The sequence below is a fragment of the Microcebus murinus genome, chromosome 9, assembly GCF_040939455.1.
Source record: "Microcebus murinus isolate Inina chromosome 9, M.murinus_Inina_mat1.0, whole genome shotgun sequence".
NCBI classification, from domain to species: Eukaryota; Metazoa; Chordata; class Mammalia; order Primates; family Cheirogaleidae; genus Microcebus; species Microcebus murinus.
Genome location: NC_134112.1, coordinates 60189917 through 60212682, shown reverse-complemented (window position 1 = coordinate 60212682; position 22766 = coordinate 60189917). Strand labels below are relative to the sequence as shown.

The 22766-nt window shown below is 38.6% G+C and overlaps 1 protein-coding gene across 3 annotated transcripts in view; it reads left to right on the top strand.

The window, feature by feature from the left end:
- RELN (reelin) overlaps window positions 1-22766 on the top strand; it is a 457647-nt gene that overhangs the window by 399649 nt on the left and 35232 nt on the right. For all 3 annotated transcript variants that reach the window (XM_012747047.2, XM_012747038.2, XM_076006499.1), the window contains exons 46-49: window positions 2900-3068; window positions 16223-16363; window positions 17575-17752; window positions 19177-19370. In XM_012747047.2, coding sequence (XP_012602501.2) covers window positions 2900-3068; window positions 16223-16363; window positions 17575-17752; window positions 19177-19370 — 682 coding nt within the window. The remainder of the gene's footprint in view (window positions 1-2899; window positions 3069-16222; window positions 16364-17574; window positions 17753-19176; window positions 19371-22766) is intronic.

Below are 22766 nucleotides of genomic sequence, written 5' to 3'. Positions count from 1 at the left end.
TGCACTTTTGAAACCTTCACCCAAACTTACAGACCTGTCAGGATGCTAAGAGTCTCCTAGTCTTTTGGCATCCCATGCCACTCTTCTTCCAAGAGATACAAAGTAGGATGTTCACAAGGGCCTTGTTTGGTTTTAGATTCAGGGGGAGGAGTGCTGAAATTTGAGGAATTTGTGTTACTTTCAAGGTCCTACACAATCTAGATTTTTTAATATTTCCATTAGTTTGAACGTAATGGACCTATGTCACAAGGAATTCCAGAAGTACTCTTTCCACCACAGACACAATCAGTCAACACCACACTAGTCAGTGCAGGTAGAACTTTTAAAAGAGAAGATGGAAAAGTAGAAGGGACACACCTTGTCTTCAGAAGATACAGACTAGTTGAGGGTCCAGTTGGGGTCCAGTAAATCAAGTGCTCTATGGAGCGGTACCGATGCAAAAGGTAATGAGAACTTAAAGGCAGGAGAGATGACCAATAATTGCCAATCCCAGGAGTTAGGGAACATTTCTCAAGGGAGCTAAGTCTTAAGTGGACCTTGCAGGTTGCGGTGGGTTTTAAGAGTGGATGGAGAAGAAAGGGCACTCCAAAGTAGGCTGGAAGCATAAGCAAAGAAGCAGATGTGGGGATTCTCCTGGTGTTTGGGGGAGACTGAGCAGATCAGCTTGAACAGGCAATTTTTACATCTCATGGAGAAAAGCAGCGTATGTTGATTTTGAAAACAGACTAGACTCTTACTCCCTCATTAACATAGGAAGTTGATGGGAGCCCAGAGAGTAAGTTATCACGGGGTCGACCTGCGGCAGCACCAGGACTGACATTCTGCCCTCGTGGGCCCAGTCACATGTACTTCCTAACATAGGCTGGTGCAACCTCCTGAGAGAAGTTAAAATGAAAGATAATATGAAAGAGGAAAGTGGCTGAGTGGAGTTGGTGACAAATTATGAAGGGCCTTAAAGGGCAGGCACAGACTCTGTGCTTGACAAGGTCCTGAACAGGAGACTACTAGCACAGAGGGGGGCATCATGTGTTTTAGGGAGGTTATCTCAGGAGCCAATGGAGGTGGGTAGAGAAGAATCCCAGTAAAGAAGCCATCGTGGCAATCTCAGTGGGAGGTGATGCAGGCTTGCAGTATGTGGCATGAAGAGAATTGGGGTAGATAAAACTGATATGAGACGATGCAAACAAAAAGTAAAGAAGCAGCAGATTTCAGGACTGGGTAATAGGATGAAAAGAGAGGAGAGAGGAGTAAAATTTCTCAAATAACTTCTAAATTTTGAAGCCAGAAAACTAGTGTAAAAGTATTGCCATTGATAAAATTTGGCAGTTAAGAAGAGATGTTCATTAATGACAGGAAATGATAAGGTTTTCTTCGTTCAGGTGAAAGTAGTTCTAAGTGAAGATATCCTTTAGTGAGGAGGATGCACAACACGGAAAGCAACAACTTTGTCTACACTGTTCATCGCAATACACGCAGCATCCAGCACAATGCCAGGCTCAATAAACATTCCTTGGTTGAATAAATAAAATCAATTTCGAGTTTGGGAGATTCTGGCACAGAGGTAATAGTTGAAGTCCTACGAGTGCGCCTGTAGAATAGATGGCCAGAAACAAGGTCTGGAAAAACGCCCATAGCCGGGCAAGTTAGCCAGGGAGTCAGAATACAAATAAGACAAGAGACTCAGAATAATGTCCCCCGAAATAAAAGAAAGTTTCGGGAATCAGGGAGTCATCAATAATGTTCAATGCTGTAAGGAGGACAAGTAAAATGAAGACTGAAACGAGGCCATTGTATTCACCTAGAAACCTCGGAGCAGCACGTGGTCTCACACTGGCTGCTCAGGAGAGTCACCTGGGGAGCCTGAAAGCTCCTGACACCTTGGCCAGGCCCTAGAAGGGTTCAATCAGAACCTCTGGTGGTGGGGCCCAGACATTGGTGGTTTCTAAAGGTACCCAGGGGATTTCAGTGCACAGCCAAGACTGAGAACCACAGCCATAAAGAAAGGAATTTCAGAGGGAGATGGGGGCTGAGGCATTTTATAAAGTGAATAGGGAGAGAGAGAAATATAAGACAGGGAGTACAGGTTGAATGTTCCAGAAGAAGACAAAGGAAAGAAGTATCTTTCCATAGACCTGCAACATGACTGCAAGCATTGACACAAATTCCATGGCCTTCAACTATCTTCTTATACCACTCTGATCTCCATATTCCATATATATCCATAACACAGCAGGGCAAGGTATATAAGCAAAAGAAAGTTTACCATTTGTAAGGAGTTTCACCTATACCACAAACAGAATTGACATTAGTTGGTCAGGATTCCTATAGAATGGTCGAAATTTGAGAAGTCTGTTCAATTTTTTTTAACTATTAAAAACTAATTATTTAAATATATAATTAATATGTTCTTCATCTGTATGTTAACCATTAAATGGGCATAATCTATTAATTTATAATTGTTATACTATATTAAAGTATATAACATTTAAATAATACACTTATGTAATATATATTCAATCATCATTATAGTAAATTATGTTTATAACTGTTACATGTAGTTATTCATATACTATAACTGTACATGGAGTAATAATATTGCCATGATGATTGTTTCGACAGTTTCTCATTTTAAGAAGTCATTCAGGAAAATTTAATATTTTACTTGAACATATCCCCTTAAAAGAAAAATTATTTCAACATGGAAATTTAAAAATAATAACTAATAATATACAGAAGGAAAAATAAAACTGGAAACATTTCAAAGTAGGAAACATAAATATAGGAAAAAAATCAAATTGACATTTGATTGAAATTAAAACATATGGAAACATGCTAAGTAATTATGGTTCCTGTGTCTGCAGACATGTGTTCTTATCTAGAATAATGCTTCCTGTTTCAGCTATTGAGTTGGAATACTCAGTAGACCTTGGGTTGTCATGGCACCCACTGGTAAGGGACTGTCTGCCTACGAATGTTGAATGCAGTCGCTACCATCTGCAGCGTATCCTGGTGTCAGATACTTTCAACAAGTGGACCAGAATCACTCTGCCTCTCCCTCCTTACACCAGGTATGGATGCTTCTGCAGGCAGTGAACCCAACTGTGATAAAATTTGGCATGTCATATTTTAGCACACCAGGTTTAAATGAGATATGTGACATTTTGTTACTTGTTCATGGTATTACCATGTATGATTATTAAGGCTATCTTAATAGGTAAAATAGAAACCAGTTTTTGTGGTGGCATTATTCTGTGGTTTCCCAAAATCCAGGCCTTTACTGACTTTTAACACTAATATTTTAAAAGAATGGCCTACATAAGAAAACAGTGGCTGTATCCCCTGGTTTTTCCAACTTAATTCAGAGATGCCAAGATCAAGTCATTTGAAATAGCTCCACTGGATAAGAAGTAGATCTAAATGAAGTCTATGCTCTGCCTGTCAGATTGCTGTACATATAGGAGTGAGTGATGTCATATGAATAAATGTAGCAAATAAATGTGTGTTAAAATCAGCATCTGATTTTGAAACTTTATTTTGAACAGTTTCTTAAGAATTATCACCTGAAGCATTCTTTTATGTCAAAAACAATTGTCACTGCTTTCTTCATTGTGTCTATGGGAGGCCATCATGGCTTAATAAAATTGCCTGGTAAATGCTGGTAAAGAAGTTAAATCTAAACTATCTGTGCATTTGCACTCCTGTTTGAGTAAAGCCTAGTGGAATAGTGTTATATAACTTTCTTTCACCATCTAAAGGAAGTGCTAATTATAGAAAAAGTTTGAAATCTTGATAGAATCTCTCACTCTCTCCAAGAAAATGCTGATCAGTTGCTGCCATTAAGAAAGAAGCAAAGCACCCAATGCAGTGGGCAAAACAGGAGTTATAGTCTGGGCTCATTGTTTTGTCACTTCCCCACAAATGAAGAATGAATAAATCTTCCTAGCAAATGACCATAAAATTCAACCATTCATCTAGGGTATAACTTTTCTTGGGATTATCATAAATGGGATGGCTTCAGTTACTAACAGCCTAGGGCTGCTTTACAATTGCTGGCAGAGAGGTGCAAGAGTATATTAACTGTCAGCAGAGTTGCCAAGTTTAAATGAGATACGTGAGATTTTGTTGCTCATTAAAGGTGTTGCCACACATGAATTATTAAGGCGATCTTAATAAGTAAAATAGAAAAAAACTCCATTAAGGCAGCCGTCTTTTAAGTCTTTATGAATTCTATGAATTATTACCCAGCTAGTCGGTAGCATTTTGCAAATAAGCGACATTCAAAGATTTACTCCAGTTAATCATTATGCCCCTGAGTCTTTTGCTCAAGAAAAGTAATTATTCCTCATCTTTTAATCTACCTTTTAATTGTCTCTTGCACATACCCACAAGAATTTTGACCCTTTCAAATGATATTTGAAAAAAATCTGATGAGCCTCTATTTTCTCCTGTTACCATATTGAAAATATGTGGTTTGTTTGTTATGTTACCCTCCAGGCTCATGTACAATGGTCTTAAAGGCAACACTGCCTTATAACAAGGCCCTCTGGGTAATTCAGAAGGAAATGTGCCTGGATGGAGCCCAAGTCAGACCCACTTCTTACCGTGCTCTGCCATATGCTAAAGATTATTAGAACAACATGCCAGTCACAGAGCACTTTGTCTCAAACATGAGTTAACATAGCTATACTGTGTCTGCTTTTACATCCAGTTACTTGGTATATATGATGTTTCCTTGTTTTAAGTTGAATTTACTGCCTCAATGTCTGGAAATGTATGGAAACGTCAATGTTTATGTGGTCCACTGGGCCAGAACTAAGGGTTTCAGTTTGTAGCTCTGTGCTATAAACCAACACGATGCTGATAACTTAAACATGTGTGCTAGTAGAGTTTAGGAGTGACTGTGACCATGTGACAATTGCAGCTTCATCTACTCAAATATCATGTGATCATAAGGCCTGGATCCCAGTATTGTTGGTGAGAGAGACAACCTGAGGCTGGCTGTCCACAGGCAGACATCAAACCACTCACTAAACTGAAATGGCCAGTATTCAGTAGCAATTATTCATTCAGGTAGTCATTCATTAAACACATATTTCTGAATTGCTTAATGATGTGCAAGGTCTATGTGGGAGCTGAACTTATCTCTGCCTCAAAGAGTTTTCAGTTCAGTGGGAGAAAGGGATATTTACCAAAAATCACTAATAATCACAGAAGTAAATATAAAATTCAACTGTGATAAGAAATGAAGAACAGGTACATGATGCTCTAAAATTATATGTCAGAGAGAGATTTGACTTGGCTGAGAAGGCCAAGGAATGCTTTCTTGAAAAAAGGATAATTGAGGTATGAAGGATGAACAGGAGCTAACTAAGTAAAGTGTACAGGTGAGAGTGTTCCAGGCAAGGAAAATAGTCTATAGTATGAGGAAGCATGCATATTTAACAAGCTGAAGGTATAGATCAGAGAGGAGCAGAGAGCGGTGAGAGAAGGTGTCAGACTGTGAAGAGCATTGTAAGTTGTATTAAGGATTTGGGGAATTCATTATAGGGACACTTAAAAGCCTGTTGAAGTGTTTGGGAATAGGGAGACATGATCAGATTTGCATTCAGAAAAGCTTATTCTAGCTGGAGAACACATTGGAAAGGACAAGAGTTGATGTGAAGAGGCCCTTAAAGAGGTCAAAAATGCAGGTTGTAGGACCAGGTGCAGGCAGCAGACATGAAGAGAAGTGGAGAAAGTCAAGAGACATGGAGGCAGCAAAACTGACCGAGCTTGATGATGAAATGGACATGGCAGGTTGAAGTGCTGAAGATGAACCCCTGCTTTCTGAATTGCAGAACTGAGTGGATGCTGGTGCTTCTCTCTGGGAAGGGAACACTGAGATTAAACACAAGATACATCACACTCTGTTTCAGACATTGCTATGTTAAAACCTAAATAATTGGATAGATTTGTAGTTTCTATTCCTTATTGTGAACATCCGTTAACATTTGGTAACATTTTGTTACCAAAAAACAAACAAAAAAAAGAATAAAAAGCATTGCAGTATTGTGGGGAACTCTGCCTCTTCATCCCTTGGAGTTTTTAAGCAAGTCATTTCATGTCTCTTAACTTCAGTTTCTTCATCTGGAAAATGGAGATCCTTTTTACCATAAGAAAATTTCATAAATGTGCATGGAAGTGTTTGGAATAGTGTAAAGATTTATAAAAATGTAAACCATTTTACTTTTATGAGTTAGCCACATAACTTATTAACCATAACACAAGTTTATTATCAGGCTTCAACTTCAGACTAAGAAATATTCCTAAGTCCCAGCTCAGCTTAACAAAAATGAACCCATGATAATGGTAGGACAATATCTTAAGTTTTTGCCCTGGAGGAGGTTACCATCTGTTTAAGGAAAATGAGAAGCATACCCAAGAATCAACTGAAAAATAATACATGTTGTATATAATTTAGAGCTTCACTGAGGAATGGGCTAGAATTGCCCTAGGTGTTGAGAAATGGGTGATAGTATTAAATAGCACAGTTAGAGACAGTTTCATGGAAGAGATTAGGCCTGGCTTTGATAGCTAGGAATTATACAGGTAAGGGGAAGAACATTGTAAATCAGGGAACAGTATTAACAGGGCAGAGACATGTGGACAGGAGCCTGGGAGAAGCACAGGAGTTGCTAATTAAAGCAGAGGGCTCCTATCTGGGAGCTGTGGAAAGATGCTGGTTAGTAGAGTTGGATTAACCTATAGCAAGCATTGAAGCAAGGCAGAGGAGTTTGGACTTGTAAAAAAAATGAACTATGGTGGGTTTTGAGCTGAGAATATTCTTCCAAGAAAATAAGTGGAGAGAGCAGAGAGACTCAAATAAGAGAAGGTGGCAAAGGTATTGTGATAATGACCTACAGATGAAGTAAGCAGTGTCTGGGCTGCAGCTAACATGGAGGGGATGAGGCAGATACTACAGAACATGTCAAAGAAAGAACTGATAAAACTCAAGGCACTAACTTCTCCTTCTCCGTTACACACATTGAGAGATAACTCCAAAGTTTAAAGCTTGGGAGAATAGTGAGAAGAGGTGAGGAGAGAACTGAAGTTGACTCCAGGAGGGGCAATATGGAAAATATAGTCAAATGATGCTGAATTAAATATGATGACAAGAAATGCAAATAGAAATATCCATTTGACAGAGACATGAAGAGCTGAGCCCAAGGGAAGGTAATAACATTGGAGGCACGAGCATAGAGGTGATAGGCGATGCTGTAAAGCTGCCTTTGCTTCCCCTAAGAAAATGTTTAAAAAGAAAAGCAAGGATTCCTAAATTTATTAGCAGAATGAGTGGAAATGGCTAGCAAAGGAACTGAAGGGATTCAGTCAGGGAGGTAGAAGATCAAAACGACAAGGTCTCCAGAAGCCAAGTGAGAAGAGATTATCATGCAGGAAGAGATGGCCATCGGTGACATAAGCTTCAGAGAGTGGTGAAAAAAAGCTTCACAACAAATTTACTGGATTTTTCAATTAGGAGATAATCAGTGACCTTCAAAAGAACAGTTTCAATAGGATACTGGAAATAAATACAGCTTGTCTGGCTCCAAAGCTCATGGGCTTAACAACTCTATTAGTTCTACATCTTTATTGCTTGCATAAGAGAGATGGCCACAGGAGAAATAGGAAGGGAGGAATGCCAGGAGTTCTTGAGAGAGACTGAAATAGAAGATAGGAAGATGCCAAAACCAATCGTATGGTCCTACTCTGAACCTGCCTCCTCCTCATTACTAACTCCAGACCTAAAAATAAGAGGTGACTCAAGTGGCATGGGTTCTCGAATGTCACCTGAGACCCAAGGTGAGTCAATGGAAGGGCAGGTAACCCAAATCCACTGAGAAAGGGAGGAGGGGAGTGGCCACTGGGAGGCTCAGGTGTGACTTGGCTATTTTAAGTTTGAAGATGATCCATTACCTTCTTCTTGCCCTATGACCTAGCTGATACCATCTTCTTTAAAGATTAACTACAACACTTTGGAAGCCAAGTGGTATTAGCCACAGCATGGGAGCTACTTAATGTTTGCAGGAAGTTCCAAGGTAAGGTGCTTAAGCACAAGAAAGAGTAAGATTGTAGGATAGGGGTGACAGGACAGGGAAGGGAGGCTATAGCTTTTTGCAAGTAAAAAGATTTAGGGAGGGAGATGGTTTTCAATGATATTCTCACATACTATCACTACAAACAGAGAAAAGGTCTTATTCAAAGAAAACCAAATAATGAGGCATAATATTTACTGGGTTCTTCCAATATTCAAAGGAGTTACAAGTTCATTTTTTTAAGGAAAGGTTCTTTAAACTTGCTCTGGTACTCTATTTCTGTCCATTGTTACTTCTAACATAACAGTATCTTTTGAAAGGTTTTTTGCAAGCATTCACATTACTAAACACTTTGTTAAAATTTTTCAACCAAACCAAAGCAGCATTGGACCATAGCCATTTTCTCATGCATCATTTTGATACTTTGAACATCACTGCTATTACATTACCAATTTGCTGGTCTTTCAGGATTACAAAACATAATGAGATAATTTTGTCTGATACAAGCTGTGGTACTATTGATTTTCACATACTGAATATATGAATTTATATAATATACTAATATAGTTTGGATACTGTATTAAAACAAATTAAATCTATTTCCATTTCTACTACAACAGAAATTAAAACTATTTCCAGAAATTCTGCATTCCCTCTATGCTTTATTTTTTCTGTTTTTTTGGGGGGTGTTTTTTTTTTAAAGGCATACTTAGGATAGATACCTTCTATGCTTTATAAATTGCCAACAATGTTGTCAAAGTTCTATCAGAGAATGTGAGATTTAGCTGTACTTTATACATATTAGTATAGATGGATAATTGGGATTGTTTTAACAGTTAAATATAAGTCATTCTCCATTGAGAAGATATTTTAAAATTATGGGAAATCTCTGTATTTGAAGGATGGTCCAGTATGTATTCTATGTCTTCAGTGGGCTTACTTAGAACACTATAGTTTTTATCATTACTGATCATAAGTGTCAGTAAAAATCTTATTTTACCTAAAACTGAAAGCCATTCTCTTTTATTTGTAATTCTCAAGTAAAAATTTTACTGTGATTTTAAAGGGACTATTATTAGCTCATATTTTTATCTATTTAAATAACACCTAAGTGGACATATAGGAATGGCATTTATTGAGTGCCGGGCAGGTGGGAGGAGGGAGGAGGGGATAGGTATATACAAACATAATGAGTGAGATGTGCAGTGTTTGGGGGATGGTCACACTTGAGGCTCTGACTCAACGGGGGAGGGACGCATGGGCAATATACGTAATCTTAACATTTGTACCTCCATAATATGCTGAAATAAAAAATAAAATAAATTATATAAAATTAAAGAGACTAGTACCTAAATCTCATATTCTTATTACCTAGCTTTGACAGGTAAAGTGGAAATGGCTAGCTTTGACAGTTACCAATTCATGACCAACCTTGTTTCATCAATAGCCCTGCTCACCCCTGCCCTCCCATATTATTTTGAAGCAAATCTCAGACATCATATCATTTTAACAGTAAATATTTTAGTATGTAGGAGAAAGATTTTTTAAACAAAAAAAATCTACAACATCATTATGCCTAAAACTTAATGATAATTTTTTATTCAATACTTAATATTTGGTACTCAAATTTTCCTATCTCACAAAATGTGTTATAGGTTTCTTTCCAAATCAGGATACAAATCAATACCATTGGTTAAAAAGTCTCCTAGGTCTCCTTTTACCTCTAGGTCCCTTTGCCTCCCTCTTTTAGGTGGGGACTGAGACACAGGGAGGTTATTTGATTTTCCCCAAGGCCACAGAGTCAGTGGCTAGACCAGGATTGTTCCAAAGTTCTCCATTTGTTCTCTATCAAGGGAGAAAGAAAAGCCTTGGGGTGCAGCTCATTTAACTTCTTTTTTTGTGACTCTGTGATATGCTTTTCACCCTAATTCCAGAGAGAGGTCATGAAGGCACTATGTTACCTTACGAGGGCTTTACCCCATTTGTTTGGACTCTGAACCTATAGGCCAAACACTTCTCCTCTCATGCAAGTATTCAGACCTCCATGTATTATAAGAAAGTTTAGTACAAAAGAAAATCAAATGGCACCATACATTCTTTTGTGGACAGATTAATGTTACCTAAAAATCCAAAGATAGTCCTGTAGCATCCTACAAATTCATAGTGTTGATTATAATCACCAAGAGAGAAATTTTGTACCATGAGATCTAGGATACCTGGGTTAAGCTTCCCACTACTTACTGCCAGATCTATTGTCTTCCAGCCTTTGCTGGCCATCAGGGTGACCAGAGTTCTCAGCAATACATCAAGTCCAGCAATAACATGCTAAGCCAGGACATAGTGGATTCTGGATTTAGTTCTAAAGCTAAGAAGCTGTGCAAGTCCCCCTTGTTGGCTGGCAGTCCCCACACCTGTGAAATGAGCCAATTGAGCAAGACACTTCCTAAGAGTCACCGCTTCATTTATTTCCACCCCAAAGTGTGATTTCCTTGTTTTGTTCATAACTCAGTGCACCATGTGGATCCACCCCAGTGCATGGTCTTTGTGCCCCTTCTCCGATGGCTCAACCCTTTAGAGCCCTGTCACCATAAGTAATCCATTCACACCCCTGGTTCATGCCTCCTCCTAGAGCTTACTTTTTCTCTAGCTGTTGTCTGTAGGTCATGGGCTGTGGCCCTTGTTCATTTGAGCTGACATATGCTTTTTGCCAGTGCTGGGACTCTACAGCTTTCATGGAGGAAGGTAAAGGACCCAAACCCTAGGAGCCAGAGGCCAGACCATATCAATTTGCTTAATGGCAGTACCCAAGACTCAACTTAGAGATTAAGAACATGAACACCAGAAACAGAATTTCTAACAGCCACTGTGGACTGATTTAGGCAATGTGAAAGTACAAAATAAAAATTATAGGGAAATATTTTCTGTGTGATGCGTATTCTCTCATAATCACTGTACCATAAGCCTCGAAGTGATACACAGTTCTATAATGTATCCCTGCATATTATACTAGAAAGACTGATCCTGGGAAAGGCTGTTAATCCCTCAACGGTTACAGAGCATGCTCATGATTCTAGGAGCACTCTGCTTTAATAAAACATGGGTTTGGAACATAAAAGTGTACCATTTTCACCTTAGTATGTTGACTATCTCATATGCCAGTTAGAAGTGAGGCCAAGCCTGTGACAATTGTTTCTCAAAGGCTGTTTCTTCTTCCTATAGGTCTTCTCAGGCGCCTCAGCAGAGGGGCCGGCTCGCCCAGACTTAGTTCCACTAACAAATATGGCCCCGGAAGACCCCCTTTCTACTTACTTATGTAAATAAGACACTTCCAACTGCTTTTGTGATTAGGATTCCTGAGGAAAACTTGCATTTTAACAACAGTCTTTTTACAGCTAATATTCTTCACTTAAAAAAAAAATAGCTATAATTCATATACCATACAATTCACACATTTAAAGTGTATAATTAAATGGTTTTTAGTCATTACTAAAAAACCCACAGAATGTGAAACCATCACCACAATCTAATTTTAGAACATTTTGTCCACCTAAACAAAATCCTGCACCCATTAGCAATCACTCCCTGTCTCCATCCCCCATCCCAGCCCTAGGCAACCACTGATCTATATTCTGTATTTGCCTATTCTGAACATTTCCTGTGAATGAAATCATGTAATTGTGTTTGTTTTATGAATGGTTTCTTTCATTTAGCATCGAGGGTCGGATATCTATACTGTAGCATGTATCAGTCCTTCATTCCTCCTTATGGCTGAATAATATTCCATCATTTGGATTTGCCACATTTTATTTATCCACTCATTAGTTAATGGACATTTGGGTTCTTTCCGCCTTTTATGCTGCTATGAACATTCATGTACAAGTTTTTGTGTCAACTTATGTTTTCATTTCTCTTGGGTATATACCTAGGAGTGGAGTTGCTGGGTAATATGGTACCTATGTTCAACATTTTGAGAAACTGACAATTTTTTTCCACAGTGACTGTACCACTTTACATTCCTACCGTACAAGGGTTCCAATTTACATCCTTGTCAACACTTGTTATTGTCTGTCTTTTTGACCACAGTGATCCTCTGGGGTGTGAGGTTGTATCTCATTGTGGTTTTGATTTGCATCTCTCTAATGACTGGTGATTTTAAGCATGTTATCGTGTGCTTGCTTAGTGTGGCCATTTATATATCTTCTCTGGAATATTTTCTACTTTCGTCTAATAAAAACAAATAGGCTAATAGAGGAAATTTCATGCCAAATATAAAGATCCTGGCTAGCAAGGAAAATATAGGACACATTTTCAAATGGGCCAGACATTGCAGAGCCTCTTACTCAAACACAGAGGGCCAAGGGCTTCAGCCATGAAACTGACACAGAAGTCAAGATCAATAGGGTTGTGTGCACATACAGCAGCAGCACTCACGGGCTTCCATAGTTAACAACTGTTCATATTTAGGGGTGATGGCAAGGGAAGGATGTTTTGTAGAGGTTGTGGTCAAGTTTTAGAAGATTTATTTAATGGGAATACAAAGTAATAATGAACCAGAGATCTGTGCCTTGTCTTGGTTTTATTAGCAAATCAGTGCGTCTTAGGTCCCTGGGCCTCATCTTCTTCATTGGTAGAGTGGGAGGGTTGGGGTAGATTTTCTAGGCCGACATATTTTATGTATCTCTTTGGGAGCACAGGAAATGTCAGGGAAGAGTGAAAAGATTAAAAAATATGCATGATTCCTTTCAAAGGGCTTTCTCTCATGATGATGATGATGACAATGAGGACTTCATAGGTAGAGTCATTCTGAAGAAAAGAGAAGAAACAAAGACTCTGAAAAGTGTATAGGAACCTATTAAAAGGTGGAGGCAGTATGGGGAAATGTACCAGTGATAGGAACCATATAACTGGCAATAACATTTTAACTACTTAGCAAAAGATACCCACTACGCAACGCTTAGGGTAGCATTTACTATGTTCTGTAGATGGGAGAGAAATGCTATAAATTCAGAACAGAAGCAAGGGGAAAGACTTCAAGGATATGGAAGAATGAAAGATCTGCTCTGAGGCCATTTTCCCCTAACTCCAAGAAGTAGCAGCTGGTGGTGGCCATCATTATAAGGAACCTTCATGATAAACGAGGACACCTGCCAAGGAACTCCACCAAGACACTCATAGGTCTTGGTAAACACGAACTAATTAATTTTCACAACACCTTTGTGAGGCAGGAAGTAGCATTTCCCTAGTTTTACAGACGGGAACATGTCAGCACATAAACATAAGTGATTTGGCCTCTTCACGTAGTGAAGCTGTGACAGGGCTGGGAATAAGAACTCCCAGCAATTCAACTTCCAGACTCTCATTTTTAACTTATTTTCTAGTTCTTCCTCTTAGTAAAAGTTTTTCCTCTTCTTATAAAATAATATTGGTTAGCATATGCGTCCTTGTTTTGTGGCCACATAATTACTAGGTGCAGTTATTCCTAAGAATGTAAAATCATCACATTTGAGAAGCGGCCTTAGAAATCATCTCATTTAACTCCCTCATTGTAATGTTTAGTTTCTCACCAGGGACTTAGAAGTTACTAGTGCCAGAGTACAAATGAGAGTGCCCACTTATCTTTACTCCTGTTGGCCACTCCAGGGTAGTACATTCTTCACGTGGTTTCCCACTGTGTCCTTTTCTGTGGAATGCCAGAGAGTTGTATTAATGGAAAATGTCAGGGTTGGAAGTCCCCATAAAGGCTGTCAACCCCAACAATGCATCTGGCTCTTAAATCTTCTGTACAGTCTCTCTAAGTGGTTGCCCAGAGTGTGATTAAACACAGCCAGTGATCAGAAAGCCACCACCTGCTAGGCAGCCCACGCCACCTCTCAACTGCTGGGACCTCTCCCCTCTTTAACAGCCATCAGTCACTGCCCATCCACCCTACAAGACATATCTGACTCTTTCTGGTCATCTTTATTGCTATCAACTTAAAATTCTTTAAGCAAATGTTTATGAGGCACCATCTATAGATGCCACCAACAATAAAATGGTAAATAAGAAGAATAATAGAAGAAACTGCATATAAATAGGCACTTTTAATGTAAGGTGATCAGGGCTTTGGTGAAGTATATATAAGATATTAGGGGAACAAGGAAAGTTTATTACTTATCTACTGTGTATAAGCACTGAGGATCCAAAACAATATTCCCTGAAGTGATACAGAGATATTTCCTACCCTTCAGAAGCTTATGGTCTAAAAGAAATGCAGAATAAATATACAAAAGTAATGCAGAATAAATATATAAATGTTGACTAATTATCACAACCCAGGTAATTAAATGCTATGAAAATAGGGTGTTCCACTATGTCTTTTATAAGATGTTGCCACACATAAAGAGATACAGCTGTTAATAAATTTAGTCATTAAAAATAACTCATCAGCAGAGCCACTGAGTTGCACAACTCCAGGAGAGGGGGCAGCTTCACATTGCTCACTGTGAGAATGGCGACCCCTGAACACAGACTCCCCTTAGCTACAGAGCACCTACTAAGCGCTAGGTGCTGTACATGGGGTGCACGACATTGAGCATAAATAGATCAACCCTGCCTGCTCCCCTAAAACTTACTGTTCCTCAGAAGAGACAGACATTTATCAAATACATATGCAAATTCTGGTCATCTTTATTGACTATAATTGTGACAAGTGCTATACAAGGAAAAGAAGTCGGAAGAAATATCATTTTAAAAGGGATCAGGAAGAAAATTGCTCTGTGAGAACCTGACATTTCCTCTGAGACTTGAAGGATACAGAGGGGTTACCAGGCAGAGACAGACAGAGACAGAGATGGAGAGAAGGCAAGCGTGCAGGCAGAAAGGTGGGAAAGAGTTTGGTGTGCTTGGGGAACTGAGAGAAGTACTCCGGAGGTGAGTGGCTGGGATGAAGCAGAAGAGATGGCCACTCTGCTCAGGCGGAACCTCATGGGCCAAAGAGAGGGCTTAGGGTTCAAGTTAAAGGCAACAGGAAGTGATAGGAGGCAGTTAGGCAAAAATAACTCTGCTGGGGGAACTTAGGAACAAGAAGGATGATGAAGTCAGCTTATGCATAGATTCTGCTTAGTAGATGTATACTGGACTGAACTCTTTGAGTGAAGATTTTAGTTCTAATATGTTTCTTTCTGATATTCTAAACGTTTTCAATTGGAAAATCCTTGCCGTTGTTTGGTATTTTGCCCTGCCTAAAACAGATATTCCTCAGTCAAATGATTAACAGTTTCTCAATGACAAAATGTATATGGATCAATAAACACAAATGATTTCCTCTACCAGTCTTGTAATGTTCAACTCACTTGAGCCTCGGGCATTGTTTGGATTTTACTGCCATCTAGTGCCTCTGAAAACATATGTGTATTTGTGTTTCTGAACAAGACATTGTCCAGAACTGTGCAAAGGAGCAAATTTATTTCTGCTTCTGGAATGGGAGAACCTCTGTTTTGGTTTTACTTATATTGCTTCTAAATCAACATAAAAAAAGTCTGGTCTTATTTATTATGCTCTCACTTTTCTCTGTTCAGTTATCGAGAGTTTCATTGATCCTTCTGCTTTACACCTTACTGTCTCTAAGGCTTTCCCTGGGAGAATGCCTCGGGAATGCCGTGTGAGCTGGACCAGTGTGCCCACTGCAGAAAAGTGTCTGGCTGTAGGAAGTTAAGTGGGAAGCTGACATCCAGCCCGTATTCTGTTCTGAAGCTGAATGTAGAGGGGTTGCAGCTGCTCAAGGACAGGCATCTTTGCCTAATTTGCATACAGAAGTTAGCAGCAGCCCTGGTGTCACTCCACAGTACTTCCCACACACAATTCAAGGCTCCCTGTTGTCCTGAGGCTTCCAGTTTTAGGATTAATTTTTGGTTTTGATTTAGTCTGTTTTTACAAGGCTCAGAAAGATCATCACTGGGCCAAAACATAAGATCAAGCTATTGCAGCTTGGTTGGTTTGGTTTGTTAACCAAAGTTTTACATAGAATGTTGCAAAAATGAATGTTCTTTTCAGAACAGGAGTGGGAATGTACATGCTTTTGTGTCATTCTCCTCCACACACTTGTTCAAACAGACCAGAACACATTCTCTTCCCCACTGCATCCTTCATTATAATTCTCTTCTTCTTCAAAGGTCCCAAGCCACTCGTTTCCGTTGGCATCAACCAGCTCCTTTTGATAAGCAGCAGACGTGGGCAGTAGATAATGTCTATATTGGGGATGGCTGCATAGACATGTGCAGTGGCCATGGGAGGTGCATCCAGGGAAACTGCGTGTAAGTAGATTTCTTTCTTCCTTCTTTTGAAAGCTCCTGACTCAAATTCCATCTAGGAGATTTTTTTCTGAAAGTGATATTTTTAATCACTCCCAAGCTACCTGAAGTCATACATTTTCCCTAAAATATGATATTGAGCTTACTGTGGAATTGATGGATGGTGTATCTTCATTCTTGCTTAGAGATTAGGAATTGAACGATAGCTATCCTGTCAAGAGAAGGCTGTATTATAATTGACTATATTTTACTTCCTTCTGTGTTTCTGTGATACACTTGAGCCTTGAAAATGACACTGGAAGAGGTTCAAGAGTTCAGTATGTTCTGACCCAAAGTAATGCATCATAAGTATTTTTCTCACTTAGGTCTGAATATAGGTAAGGATATGCATTTGTCGTGGTTTAGTTGCTATTCCTGTGTTGTGTAAGAAAGTATGTATATGTCTGGCCAATTTACCAGGATTATTTGATGGAGAGACCTAATATTAATATATTACTTTTAGAGAACCTTAGTGACTTTGGAAAAATCTAAATAAAGTGTGTGTGTGTGTGTGTGTGTGTGTGTGCGCGCGCATGCACTATAGACCTTTGTGCTTTATTTTTATGCTGTTTGATGGGGTAGTATGAATGAAGGTGCTATTAGGGAATTCATAGTCCCTTCCCACTAATCTCACACCCCTGGGAAGTCTCTCCTTTGATGAATGATTTTAGCCCATATTGATGAATGATTTTAGCCCATATTCAGGATGACCCTTGAGCACTGAGCCTTTGGTCAGAGATGAGAGTTACTATTCAAAGTATTCTCTGCCATTTGGAACTTGGCCTCTTGGATCCCTAAGTGGCTCAAAGCCTCTGTTAAAAAGACCAATTTCATAGATAATTAGGATCTACCAGTTTACTTTGGCAGCTGCAACTGTTTAGCAACCATTCACAGCGGTGTCATGTAAAGACAGGGCTTTAATAAATTCTTTAAAGTTGCTTCTTTCTCTCCACCTGTAACCCTGAGTCATTAGGAAATTCTAGTGGTAGTTAATTCACAGCTTATTTCTAATCTAAAGCACTGTTAAGAGCAGGTGAATTATAGCCAGCTCTGTGAAAATCAGTAATTTTTCATCATTCCAGACTAGGAAAAAGAGTTGGCTTCACTAATTTGAGAACACACTTGCAGGGGCTTTGTTTGATACTGACTTTTCCTTTCTCTTGCTCTACGCCCAGCTGCGATGAGCAGTGGGGTGGCCTGTACTGTGATGAACCTGAGACCTCTCTTCCAACCCAACTCAAAGACAACTTCAATCGAGCTCCGTCCAACCAGAACTGGCTGACTGTGAATGGAGGGAAACTGAGTACAGTGTGTGGAGCTGTGGCTTCGGGAATGGCTCTCCATTTCAGCGGGGTGAGTGGTCTGGCTACTGGTTTCTGCATAGTTGAGTCTCTTCTGAAGTTTAATGGGCAAATCAAAATGCAGAGTTAGTTACCCTAAATGCACAACCCTGATCTGAACTTGCAACTTTATACAAATCAGAAAATACTGATTGTTTCCAGCATTTTTCTACCACAAATCAGTTGAGACAACTTAATTATTCAGGGTAGTGTCAGCACAGGGTATATTTAAATACACATTTATAAAGGACTTGAGTGAATTTCCATCCTGGAGGAGAGTACTTGCACAATGTGTGAGGTCTTCCATCTGGATGAAGCTTATATCGAAAACTCAATACAAGAGACTACAAGAGATTTGGGATCTAAGGAGCCAAAAATCTGGAAAATGAGCTTCAAGCATTCCTGAATTTATGAACAATAATTAACTTCCTATAAATTATTCAAAAAAGAATAATAGTCAGAAATTACTAGACATTTGTATTTATAGCATATTATCTTGCAAATGACAGGAGCAATGTTGGAAATATTCATTGAGAAATTTTATAGCTACTCTACTTTTCTGCCCAAGGTGACTTTGTTTAAAAGGACAATTTCTCTGATACCATGATTAGATAAGCAAATTAATTTTTTAAAATAACAAATGTACTGGCAGCTATTTCCCTACATGCTCTACCTTAGAGTTTATATTTGTACCAATGAAGTCTATTATTTATATTAGGTATGTTAGCCTAAGAGCAATAAGAGGACATATAGCATACAGGATTTTTATAATCATCAACACTAAGAATCCATTGTTCAGGATTCTTTTCCTAGCTTAGATAGAACTAATTATAAGTAGCCTAGCTTTTCACATGTGTTCAACTAAGAAATAACTACCTATGGGCATTAATTAATAAGTTAATATAGATGCCATTAAAATCTACCATGAAGGTTTAAATTTAAAACTTACAACTATTATCTCTAATTATAATTATATGAAATTTTCCGATGGAGCTATTTTAAAATTTCATATTAAAATGGTCATTTCAACATGTTATTTTATTAATAGTTAATGCCTTTTTAAAAATCTAATAAATGCCTATGAAAAAATAGGGATAGCTTAATAAAAACATAGAACAGTTACTTTAATTCCAGCCCTCATTTTGCTTATAAAACAAAAGATAGATAATGTCCTTAGAATATATTGCCCACTCTACGTAAGTCTTAAATATTCAAATTTCAAAGTTCAGCAAACATTTGCTAGGTAACTACTGTGTATTGGGCACCATGCTAGGAGCTAGCATAGTAAGAGAGATGTTAAGGATATCAGTGCTACAGTACCGTGTGACTGGTATTCCAAAGGAAATTTAAAAGGTTGAGACACCAGAGAAAATCTATAATCTGCCATCAAGATTCCTTATCACTGTTTTTTTTTTTCATTCTGCTTCTCCTCCTTAGGGATGTAGTCGATTATTAGTCACTGTGGATCTAAACCTCACTAATGCCGAGTTTATCCAATTTTACTTCATGTACGGATGTCTGATTACACCAAACAACCGTAACCAAGGTGTTCTCCTGGAATATTCTGTCAATGGAGGCATTACTTGGAACTTGCTAATGGAAATTTTCTATGACCAATACAGTAAACCGGGGTTTGTATTCTATTTTATCTCTGATAGCTAGTATGTTAAGGAAAGATGCTTTGTAAGGCCTGCTAGCAATCAGTCACAGGGGACTGAAGGAGACCTTGAAATTACTCCTTGGTAGAGGATGCCTCTGGGACTGACATGAAGAAGGGTTTCTGAGCTGGGTAAATAACTGGTTTGGATTTTTATTTTAAAAACAACTAGTTTTCATATCCTAAAATAAGATGAAATATGCTACCACAATGCCAACAGTAAATAAATAAACCCAGTGCAAAAACTCATAGAAATTAATGAGTATATGATAGTTAATTTCAACAACATTTTGGGAAAACAAAAACAAATACTTGTTCAATAGCGTCCACTCAGTTTTAGAGAATTTGAGGGTCAAAATCAAACACAATGAAATAGAAATATCCTTAAGGAACCTAGAGACTATTTTAAAAGTAAACATATTTTAAAAGTAGTCATTAAAAATATATATATATTCTTGAAGGGCCAAAAGTAATTAATATGACCAATGAAAAATGTCAAAGAGGTTGTTAAAAAAGGAAAAGGGCACATTCATTAAAGTAGAAGGAAGAGAAGAGGGGGAAAGAGGGTAAGAAAAGAAAAGAGAAAAGAAGAGAGAGAGAGAGAGAATGGTGGGAGGGATATGAGGCAGGAGAGAAGAGGAAAGAAATACAGCCCAATCAAGAAACACAGATAATCCCTTAGTGTATGACATGCCAGATGTAGGCTAAAAATTGAGTAAATAAAAAGAGTCTGATAAATGATCATTTCAATTTAATATCTTAATTAAGAATAAGTTAAGAATGTGTTCAACTGTAAATGACAGAAAACCCAAAATAACTTAAAAGTTTTTCTGTCTCTCTTATGTAAATTAGATCTCCAAGAAAAGTAGCCCAGCACTGCCATAGTGGCTCTGCAAGCACCCAGGTTCTTTCTATCTTATTGTTCTGCTGCACTCAATATGTGACTTCCATTTCAAGGTCCAAAGGGCATTGGGAGTAGGAAGGAAGACGGGGCAGGAAGGGTGTGCTGTCTCTTTTTAAGGACACTTCCTGACAGTTGCACGTACTTCCATTCATATTCCACTAGCTAGTATCTGGTCACATAGCCACATCCAAATGCAAGGAAGGCTGGACATTTCTTTATTCTGGGCAACTAGTTGCCTCGATAGAAAAGATGGGCTCCCGTTAAGGAAGTAAGGAAGATGGCAATGGAAGAAATAGCAGCCATCTCTGCCCCAAGTGAAAATTTTAAATCTTGCACTTGCATTAAAATGCAGGACACTGTAAAAGGAATCCATCTCGAAGCTAAGTGGTACTCAGTTTCTGGTGTAAAAAATGTACTCATCTATTAGTAAGAGATGACAGACAAGCCAAGTAAGCTGTTTCCTTGGTCTCTAGGGAGGAAGACTCTCAGGTATAAGTTCTTAAACACTTAAGCATCATCATATACATGGAGAAGGGAGGTGTGTTTCTGTAGGGTAAAAGCAGAACTCTCTACTTTAGTTCTCTGAAGGAGAAACAAATTGACCAAAGTAGGAACAGTGGTCATAATTTATTTAGACTTACAAGCAGTGTTAGATAAATTTCCACTCCAAAGGTTTTTTAAATGTGGTCCAGGATTTATCAGAGAAAAAAAGCTAAATTAGAAATAAGAAAGAAAAAATAGAGATAAAAGATCATTGCATGGGGTGAAGAAGTGTTACTGTGCATCCCTCTAGAAACTGGCAGATTTCTGATATTATGTAATACGTTTTCAAATGTTAAACATGCCAAATCAATGGAGGTAAATTTTACAAAGATCTCACAAGGTGAGCATACAAAAAAAAAGGGTGGAGGTGCAGTGAGCTTCAAAATGGAGATACACGAGGAAATGAACTTTGGAAAAGATTCTGCCTAAAGGGCGATGGTCTCCCAGCTGCTACATCCACACAGGTGAGGGTCTATGCTTCACACTTCTAGTCTACATTTTCCTTCCCTACAACCAAGATCCAGTGAGCTATCATGGTCTAAAGGGTACCCAAAATGATGGATATTGCCCCCAAAAGTGTTATATTTAAAACCCAAATGTTAGAAATCCAACTAGAAGTATCCTAGCTTGGAATGAATCTTGGTTAGTTCCCCTCTAGAGTACCGCCCACCATTCTGGCCACTGTACCTCAAGGAAGACATAAAAAAGAGAAAGGAGAAGTAAAACCAACAGGGAGATACTGTGTAAACAAAACTCACATAATGAAACCTCTTTAATGTGAACTATAACGACTAAAGCCACTGTCATTGAAGCCCTCAGTTTAAGTGTTTTGCATGGGATGAACTTTGGCTGGTTGCCCCTTTCCTGGAGCACACACACACTAAGAGGCAGCCCTTGAAATTAAAGGGAGGTAGAATAGCATAGATTAAAAAATATATATATATGATACTTTATGCAGAGGATAGTAAACCTAAAAAAATTATTTTCCCCAATAGGCCTTCTGAATTGTGAATATAAATTAAAAAAGGCTTGATACATTTTGGGATTTTAATGCATAATTATGATTAAGGAGTATCTTAGACATTATTTCTAGTTTATTATTATTAAGGAGTATCTCAGACATTATTTCTAGTTCATGTTGGAGCATGGAGCCATGTTTTTCCATGTCTGTCCTTGGTGATTGAGTCTGGGATAGCATGCTGGGCTTGTAAGCCCATAGTTCTCACTCGGCATTTCTTAGTATAATGTTTTCAACAAAGCATATAAACAAAGTCAATGTCCCCACCACAGATATTGGTAACTTACCTGGTATCCTCAGGCTGAGAGCCCAAATGTCTTGCCCAAATCCAGTGTCCTTATTCTAAGCCAATTGCTAGTACTCATGGGAGGAGAGTGAAAACAAAGTGCCAATGGGAGGAAACAGCTGAAACGAACCCCTAGGTGACAGGAAAAAAGTCAAAATTGGCTGACGTCTACCAAAGTGCATATACTCCAGACCTTTCGATCCTCTAGGTATGCAGAAAACTTTGGAGTCCCTCTAAGGCCTGCCTAAGGCCAGGTAGAGTAAGTAGGTAGTTCTGGGATGCTTGAATTTGTTCCCATTCTGTTTCCCTGATTTAGTGACTACTGACACTTCATAAAATGAAGCCAGATGATCATGGTTTCTAAAAATTATTTTATGGACACGCTTGAAGCTCTTACTCGAGGGGGTAGGGGGCACATGGGCAATATATGTAACCTTAACACTTGTACCCCCATAATACGCTAAAATAAAATAAAATAAAAAAATGATAAAAATTATTTTAGCTAATGTCCTCCCCTCCCCCACCACGTGCCATACAATATCTAATACTGCTGGCTGTAAATCTTTTCCACACGTGAGCTATTTGACAAAGGTTTTTCTCCCACTTCCCACACCCATCA